At 32.6% G+C, this 9576-nt stretch overlaps 1 protein-coding gene across 1 annotated transcript; it reads right to left on the minus strand.

Annotated features, from left to right (window-relative positions):
• Positions 1–5531: 5531 nt before the first annotated feature.
• Positions 5532–6083, minus strand: LOC124371804 (tRNA (guanine(37)-N1)-methyltransferase-like). The gene has a single exon (XM_046830158.1). The coding sequence runs from the start codon at positions 6013–6015 to the stop codon at positions 5782–5784; it is 234 nt and encodes a 77-aa protein (XP_046686114.1). The 5' UTR covers positions 6016–6083; the 3' UTR covers positions 5532–5781.
• Positions 6084–9576: the final 3493 nt, after the last annotated feature.

Raw genomic sequence — 9576 nt, forward strand, 5'->3', positions numbered from 1 at the left:
TGTGAAGAAGCACTAGTGCAGTCCTTGCCACCATTGAAGCTGAGCATCAAACTGTCTCCTGAGTAACGTTTCAGCCCCTGCTCCACAATCTACAAGAACAATATGTTACACGTACAGCAAACAACTAGTGGTACAACCCGATGTAACCGCCGGTTGACAATGGTGTTTGCATGTATTAAATCAAATTTGGGGTGCTATTTAGGCCATGGAAAACCGATTGCTCAACTACTTGACGATGGTGTCCCGGACCATAAAAAACAAAAACCAAGTTTTCCGTCAACTTTTGTTGTCCCAGCTGGGTCAGGGTGCGTTGCAGTAACATGCAGCCTACTTAGTGGTGGCACTGTCGTACAGCAACATCCGTGCACAAGATTACTTAGGCAGATTACTCAAAGCAAATATTTTTAGCTTAATCAGCTTTTCTTGTTCTAACTCAGTTGATTTAAATTTTATGCTGTTGTACAACAACTGGTTGAACCTGACTAAAGTTTGCTAGTCAACTTAGTTGTTACACCGGTGTAAAAGTTGTACCATAATTAGATCCATGGCTAATAGCAGCCTACGATTTGTTTTATACTGAACTCTTAAAAAAAAGAGAAGGAGTCTGTTCAAAATGGCATGGAAACTTCTTCAAGAAAATCTTAAAATAGACTTACTGCAGTAAACCCTTAAAATAACTATTAAACATATATATTTATAAAGCAATTGTTTTACTCAGTTGTTGTTTTTCAAATGCAGTCAATAATACTTTGAATCACAATAACGGATTTTCGAAACCCAAACATTTGATAGACATGTCAAGGTGAACACAATAATTCTGATGATACACCTGTTTAGGTAAACGTTGTTGGCAATGCTACTTGCAGCTGTTTCCGTTCAATTAATTATTTCTACGTTTACTTCTGTTTATTGCAATTTTAAAAAGAGCTCTAAAGATTTGAACCTTATTGATGAAAAGGGTTTTAAACTTACACACTTTTATTAATGTAGTGATATAACAACGCTCCCATGTTTTACTTTTGCAAACTTTTCGGGTATAAAATTGTAAATTACACAAATAAAAGGATAAACATAGAATTAAATATAAGTAAACGTAAATAAGCTACGTTTTGAATGCCCTTAAAAATCTTTTGTTCAATTTTCAAAAAAGGTAACAGAAAAGGCCTAATAAATTTTAAGAGATAACAGACAATTATAATATTTTGAACTTGATTATCAAGCCCCTACACTTGATAATATTATTTTTTTTTTTTTTTTACTTAGCAAGGGGCAAGTAATGATGTGTTTTGAACACAATAAAACATGGGAACCTAAAATGATAATTATATTACAGAAACCAGATAAAAATGTTACTTAAAATGTACCTACGTACTTGTTAGGCTCGTGGCAAACCAAGCCATCACTGTAGATGACAGGTGGAGCAGACAGCAGGTGCTTCAACACCTGCCGACCAGTTGTCATGGTTACCACCATCAACAAAAATGTTGGGTCAATAATCCAAGTGGATTGAGAATTTGAGGTTATTCTATACAGAACACCCCCAACTATGATCATTTTACATTGGTCTTCTAAATTGAATAACTTGAATTAAAGGTGGAGACAAATACCAGTTATAAGAGTTTTTGTAACTAGAAATATAAATTTGAAAATAACATTTACAAATATCATTTAACTCAAAATTATTGAATCTGACTCAGAATTGTGTAACACACATTACCTAAGACACAAAACACTACTTTTTATGCTAGTATAATTAAAAAAAAACCATATAAACATGTATGTCAGCTAAATCAGATCTAAATATAAGACTGTAACTTTTTATCCTGATGTTATAGATGACAAAACTTTGTTTTAGAGTATAACAACGTTAAATAAATGCAGTTTAAGTTTTTTTTTGCTATTCGTAACTACAAAAAAGTAAGAAACCTATTTGCATGAAAAGGCCAAAAACTAAGTATAACAGTTAAATTAATTTTGGAAAACTAAAATTATTTGGCTAAAAGTTAATTAAATTTTTGAATGTTTAAAACCTACAGGATTAGAAATAAATATTTAAATAACTTACAAAATAAATGTTTTATGAACAGAAACAAGTTGTCTACCTATAAAACTCGTGACAACAAAATAAAATATTAATTAAAATTACTAAAAATTCCAAAACTGTACTAAATTTATGTATACATATTGTAATCTACCAAACAAAAAAATATCTAAGTAATAATTCATATATTTGAAAATGAAAGCATTTTTTTTTCATTTATCCTAAGAAAATCATAAATCATTATTGAAATTTATTGAAACATAAACGCTTTAGCATATTATTTAAAAAATTTTCCGCAATTTTTAATTGAAAGAAAGTTCCCTTTGAATCGACCTAGGATATAGCCTAAAAATAACTGTTTCCTTTTCCCATTGGGCTAATAAACAAAAGTCATATTAAAATACACAGTACCATAGTAATGCATTTTATCAAAATCGCGTTACAGCGTATTTGATTTATTCTATAACCATGCATTTAATGGTAAACCTAAGCAACTTTTATGATGAGCTTCAAAAAATTAACAAATATGAAAACTGATCTTTATAAGTATAAAGATAATAAAGGGATATACAGAAAATAGTAAAAGGGTCTATGGAGTTTTAACAAGATCTTAAATGTCTCAAGCAAATTTGTGACATGAACGAGTGATATAAAGATATAAGTTTCAGCCAGTATGCTGAACAAGAGCTTTTTTTATTCCAAGAGAATACATACATAACAAAAATTGAAGTTTTTTTGCCAAAGATTACTAGAAGTTGTTTATGACACAAAAAAATACAGTTTTTGTAAAAATTTGAATGATAATTACTGCAATTAATTTCAAATAATGTGCACCAAAGCTGTTTGATTATATTATAAACAGAACCTAATAAAATATGACCCCTGTATTGTTATGAGTCTTTAATTTAAAAAAGAATAGCATCTCAAATTACCTTAAAAAATTTTTGTAGTGAAGCGGCCAGCTGTGGGTCAGCTGTTGTCTCCAAAAAACTTGTAGACAGGACTGGACATGTTGTCTGTCGTCGTGGTGGAGACTAGCCACTGGGTGGACACCAGAGCCTTGAAAGTGGTCTTCTGCCGCCTTCACGTGCCACGGACTCCCGCTTCCACTGTTACTGAGTTTTGTACTCGATCGTTATTGATCACAATGGGTAAGAACCAAACACACAATCCTTGCAATCTTGCACACTCTTATTTAGCGCTTTTAATATCCACTCCTCATCTACTGACAAAGTATATCCTGCCGGTGTAGAATGACCGGCCTTGACTCTGAAAATGAATCCTTTTCCAAGGCGAAATAAACAGAGCTTCTAAATATTGGGGGAAATCACCCGTAACACGAACACATTGCGGACCTTTACGACAGGAAACGTCTTGATTTCCTCACCTTTCCCTGTTCGTGTAAGCACGGACTCGGTGTTCGCCCAAGTAGCATTATTTCCGCTGACTGGGGTACAGAAGACAGCAGCCTTGCACTCTGCGTAACACTGGAGTTTGAAGGTCTTATTCCAGTAGTCTAGAAGAATATCGTTACAAACAATTTTGTCACCAAAAGCTGCCGCAACACCAGCGTATACGTCACGTCATCATGCGTTGGCCCTATTCCCCCGAGGTCACGACAATATCGACACCTACCGGAAAACTCTCTCCACAGACTTTGCTATTTCATCCACTCGATATCTTCCACAATCCGATATATCTTCAGCACTTTAGTTCCGACTGCTCGGAAGCGTTTGCACATAAAGTGTGAGTTCGTATCTTTCACTTGTCCCTTCAATATTTCATTCTCCCACTAAAAATTATTTCCAGCGGATCTCCCACACATGATGTAATCTATAGAACCTGTGTAGTCCCAAACCAAAATTTTCAGTTTGTTCCCAACATATCTTGATTTTTTCTTCAAAATAAAAAGAGTACAGATTTTAATATTGGTGACTCTTAATAATTTAATTTGATTTTTCCCAATTTTCATACAGCCCTTAGATCTGGATTCATTATTACATTACGTTTTTATTAGTAAAGAACAAGACAACATAAAAACTGGTTTTGAAAAAATGTTTAATTCAAATATTTTAGTTATGGTTTTTAGCTAAACACAATTAGCCGCAGGGATATTATTATATATTAAACACAGTCATAATTGATGTTTGTAATATGTATGGAACTACAGTAGTAATTACTTTTCAAAACAAATTTCCATAGTCTAAAAATGTATGTTCATTAAAGCAGACAAGTAACTTCTATATTCTCAATATAATATTCAAAACTACATGGTTAAAAAAGTTAAAGTTTTCTAAAGGTGTTTGATAGGTAAAGAATTTGATTTTAAATCAAGTACGATTTAGTAAAAATAACTTTATTTTCAACATAATCTAAAAACTCCTCTGTTGTTATGTTACACTTCCATTTTATTTCAATTTATCTAGAGCTTGAGCAGAAACTCTCCTCGGTTTTCTTGAACTTCTCAATCTTCTCCTGTCTACTCTCCTGGACGTTTGTTGTTGCAGGTTTGCTCTCCGGTTTTTTTTGGTGCCTGTCTAATCGTCTCTTGCAGATCACCAAGGAGCGAATCTACTTCCGCTTTTTTGCTTGGTTTTCTCTGTCAGCTGTAACCAACGCAAACCATCCTTAGATTCCATTATTTCAAAGTTCCACTGAACATTTCACTGTAATATTAAGTTGAAAATCTTACTTTTTTCAATTGTGTTGTGACCGCTTTTGCCTTGTTCTTTGCTTTCAGACTTCTTGCTCCGGCTACTTTGAACACATTTTTATTCCCCCTTCTGTTTACCTCCCTTTGCCATTGTTGTTCAACCACCTATGACAGAAATTCAATATGCTTCAATAAATAGTTTGCACCTCACAATTTAATGTATAGTACTCAACAGAAAATCAAAATTATTGTTCTTTAATTTCTTAATAAAATGACTAAATATAGTTATAAAATTATAATTTCAGTGTTATTTGGGTTTTCTTAACTTTCCTTTTCTTTCACACCTGTCTCCAGTTCTAAAGGCCGTTTTCCCACCTAGAACCATGGATTCTGTCAAGTGAAAAGAAACCCTCATCATATCCTTGTTGGGAGCAAACATTGCGTACAAAAGAAAAACCTCACTGACTGCTTCTGAAATAGAGCAATTCAAACTGGTCTTCAACTAATGATGTAGCCATTTCTTTACTGTTACCTTCTCCTTTTACAAAACAATAGACATGTATCAATGGTAAACATTCTAATTTGTTTTAACTGGTCCATTGAGAACAGATACTTGAAGGCTGGTAGAAAACTAACTGCAATAGCAGGCAAATTCATTACAATGTGTGACCTTTGCTCTCCCCTATGCTCAAGAATATGATTCTTTACTTCTTCTTTTATAAAGTCTGCTCCATCTTTGTTAAAAAGCCGTTTATGAACTCTTCAACTTTATTTAATTTTGCATTCTTTTGAAGCCATTTATAAGACTCTGGGTTCAAATCATTGGCCAGAAACAAAGCATTTTTTCTTTGCTGCTGGAATTGAGAAAGGACCGACTCCAGCAAATACGTCATAGAGCACATCTCCAGAGCTTAATTTTTTGACAATACGTTCGTGCTCAGTGCCCAACCGGGAGTTCCAGTAGACAGCGGAAAAATCAAACTTAAAGCGGAGAGAGTTCTCTTTGACTTCTGTGACAAAATCTGGCTCGCCGGCTAACACCTCCATGTTGAACACTCTGAACGTACTGTCTATGGTGTCCACCTTGTTAACGGACAGTCCGAGCCTGTTTGATCTTGTCGAGCAACACCTCACCAATGACATGTTTGTACTCGTGCAGGTGTTCCCGAAGATTAACATGGACAATGTGTCCTATCAGAGAATAGCCTGCAGCAGTCTCCACCCCCTCTGGTAACACTGCAGCTAACACATCGTCTGCAGCCCAGTTGTCGTAGGTTAAGTCAAGCTGACCTTGTTTAAAAGATGATTCATCGATCCCCATCTGTCCCAGTAGTTCCCGATCCTGAACAGTGAAATCACCGAAACTTGTAATAATCCTTGGATCAAGAACCACTTTCTCTGATGTCCTCTACCACTCCATTTTCACTGCACACTGGCCGAATCGCCTTGAAGCTACGCATCTTAAGAAGATATCTCTTCAACAATCCTGTCAGAGTCCCAAACTGAACTACTTTTGGCACGGAGACAGGGAATGTCTATAGTCTGAGCGAAACGGTCACGATCAAGTTTCTTCATTCCTCTGACTGCAAGTGGGGGAGCCAAAAGTAACCATTTTTATAAAACTGTAACTTCGGGACTAAATAATGGAAGAGAAAATATTACGCACGACACTGTTACACAATTGCACCTAAAAAATACTAGCCTTCACTGTATTCATTTATTTGGATACAAATACAACCATAGTCTATTAGCACCTAAAACACTTTAACACAAGTGAGAGAAATGTCTGCGCACGAACATTCTTGATGTCCTTCAACAGTAACTGCAAGTCCTGAAATGGAGTTATATTAGTTTTATTTTCACCAAGGCAGAATGTGTAGAACTACAGTAACAAAATATTCAGTACACCAGTAATAGGTGGACTACAAAGAAGCTCAAAGTATACAAGCTGAGGAATTATTTCTAACAACTAAACATGAAATATAAGCAAAATTAACCCATCTGTAAAATGTACACAAACAAAAAATCAACTACTGATTGTGAAGTTCTCATTATATTATTTTGCAACAATAGATACAGGTTTGAAGACAGAATTTAAATCTAACATATCTTAACAAATGTACCTTAATGGGGAAAAAGGAAGGGTTATAATTAGAGTCTTATCTACAGGATTCTTTTCAATTGTCCAAAAAACATTTCATATTTGCTTAGTAACTACAATCTAGTTTTAATTTTTTTTTTATTCTATAAAAAAGGGGTTACGTATTCTATTGTATGGTTAATATATTAAGAGATAAAGAATTCTGAGCGTCAATACGTCATGTCACCACAGAGACCATAACAGCCTTCACTACATTAGCACTTATCAGAAAACTCAACACAGACTATTGTTTTACTTACTGCTGTTATCAATGATTTAAACTGATTTTTTGTAACAGTTTACCTCACTGATAACCTTGCCATTAATATGTTACGAAGATTTTTATGAGCTGGAAATTTAAATATGATACTTTTCATATTCATAAATCTAGATTTGAATCAGCAAATAAATTATTACGACACTACTACGATGAAATGTTTATTTCTTATCTAATAATATGGAGTTTTAGTAATTAAAACTTAACTTACTAAAAAAAATTTATTATTCTCATTCCCTATGTTTTCAAACTAATTCTTGCCTGATTTCAGCCATTATCATAAACAGAAAAGGAACTAAATTGATAATGATTAGGAACAGAAAGGTATGACAAGGAGAGCTCTGGTGCCTACAATAATAACCCCCTTAATTAATTTATCCCTCTCTAAAATTAGAGCAGCCAGCATAGCAATTTGGGTAGCACTGTCTTAACAATGTAATATTGGACACCAACAATGAATTAAAAATACAATTTTGTACATAGGTCATAAACATGTTAAATGTAATTACTTTTTAACTGCAAAATGAATTTTAAATTTATTCATTACTAAATCTTTCACTATTCTTTATACTTTTATGATTATAATATAATTTTTTAAATTAAAAAAACACAATTTAAAAATATGTGATACAAAATTTTCTATTAAAATACAAACTCTATAAAGCAGACTCTACATGATAAATGTTTGCTTAAACAACCGTGTAAAATTCGTCCATAAAACATTATTCACATGGAAAATCAAACACTTCCACTTTAACTATAAACAGTACGATACTAAGTGAAACAATATTATTATTGAGTGAACTTACATTTTTCTAATGATGAAAGTGTTTGGTGTGATGGTTTCCACTAGAAATAATGAAAGAGACTGATCATACGACAGAGATAAATGTGAACACTTTCCTTGATGCTCCATTTCAATTTATATGGATATTTGTTCTGTGCTATAGAAAATTAAATTAAAAACGATAGTTCTAACAGCATACTACGTTACGGTTTAACGATCTTGGCATTATTTTTTAAGTACACATTAATTCTTATCATCTCATTTATGGAAGTATTATTACTTTTACAGACTGCTATACAGGCCTAATGTAACCATAGAGTATCAAGCATAAGTTTATCAGTCTTTGTGTTTATGAGTAAGTTTGACTTGATACAAATAATATATTTTTTTTAAAGTTCATATTTCAGTAGTTAGTAAATTTTGTTGAATTCTTCCAAAGTTGATAAAAATATAGTCTATTGTAATTTTTGTTGTACTATTATGGGAAAATAAACATATGTTTGATCTCCTTTGATTTGAATTTCTGTTTTCCAAAATTAAGTGATACATATGTGTTAAATAAAATAGTTTTTTTTTATTAATTTTTGAAAAATTATTATTTTTTTAATATTTTTGTAGTTGATTTATTATAAACACCACACTTGACAAAGTAATAAATGTATATTATTTACTTTCTTAACAGGATATTTCACTGAAAATACAACAGAGATACAAAAATTAGCTACTGTTATGTTTAAAAAAGATGAAGTTTCGAAAGGTAGAGTCTGCTCTCTTTTTCAGGAGTAAAACCCTAATATTTAGTTGACCATGAGAGTTTTAAACGATTCAAGAAAACTTGATATCCAACACAGTGGTGATAGTGTATTCTGCTATTGCTAACTTCACCAATATTACATTGGAAATTCTAAGCAAAAATCAATTTAAATTAATTTTTGTTGTTTAAAGTAAGCGGATTACAAAAGAAGGCTGAACTATGTAGAACCGTATTTTAAAAACTAAACAATCTTTTAAAAAACCAAGATAATAATTAATTGTACACATAAACTAAAACATTACTTTACAGTAGTAAAATATTGCACTTGTGATAGGGCCAAAGATGAGATAGGAAGACGAAAAAAAAATGTGTTCTTGAATGCTTAAATAATATTTTCTTAAAACTTTTTGTAACTTAACACATTTTCATTTTAAAATAGAAACGGTACTATTGATTACATGTAGATCTCATAATAAATAAGTAATTAATATTTCTGTTGTCATAAATCTATGTACTTCTTCAGACTGAGTTGGAAGACTATTTAACTTCTAACTAGGTTTTAAATCAAATTTAGTAAATGTGATATTAATGGTCAGAGTGGCAAAAGGCAAGTTTTGCGTTAATAATCTATTGCTATCGTTCTCCTGAACAAAACAAGAGAAAGTTTCAAGGGTGTGAAAATTACAAATAACGAAGTTAGAGAAAATTAAAAAGTCAAACTACTTTTCTCGCGTGGATTAATATTTCATTGTTCTACAGGCGGTCATGCGGTCTTGTTATAATCGTGAATCCAAACTCGTATTGGTTGCTGCTGAACTCAGCAGTACGCCATCTTTGGATACGTAAAATAACAATAATGCTGAAATCAGGGGAATTTAATACCTGTGAGTTAACCATCCTACCTGAGAGCCTACCACCATCCTT

Source organism: Homalodisca vitripennis, unplaced genomic scaffold (assembly GCF_021130785.1).
Source record: "Homalodisca vitripennis isolate AUS2020 unplaced genomic scaffold, UT_GWSS_2.1 ScUCBcl_2022;HRSCAF=6367, whole genome shotgun sequence".
In the NCBI taxonomy this organism is placed as follows: domain Eukaryota; kingdom Metazoa; phylum Arthropoda; class Insecta; order Hemiptera; family Cicadellidae; genus Homalodisca; species Homalodisca vitripennis.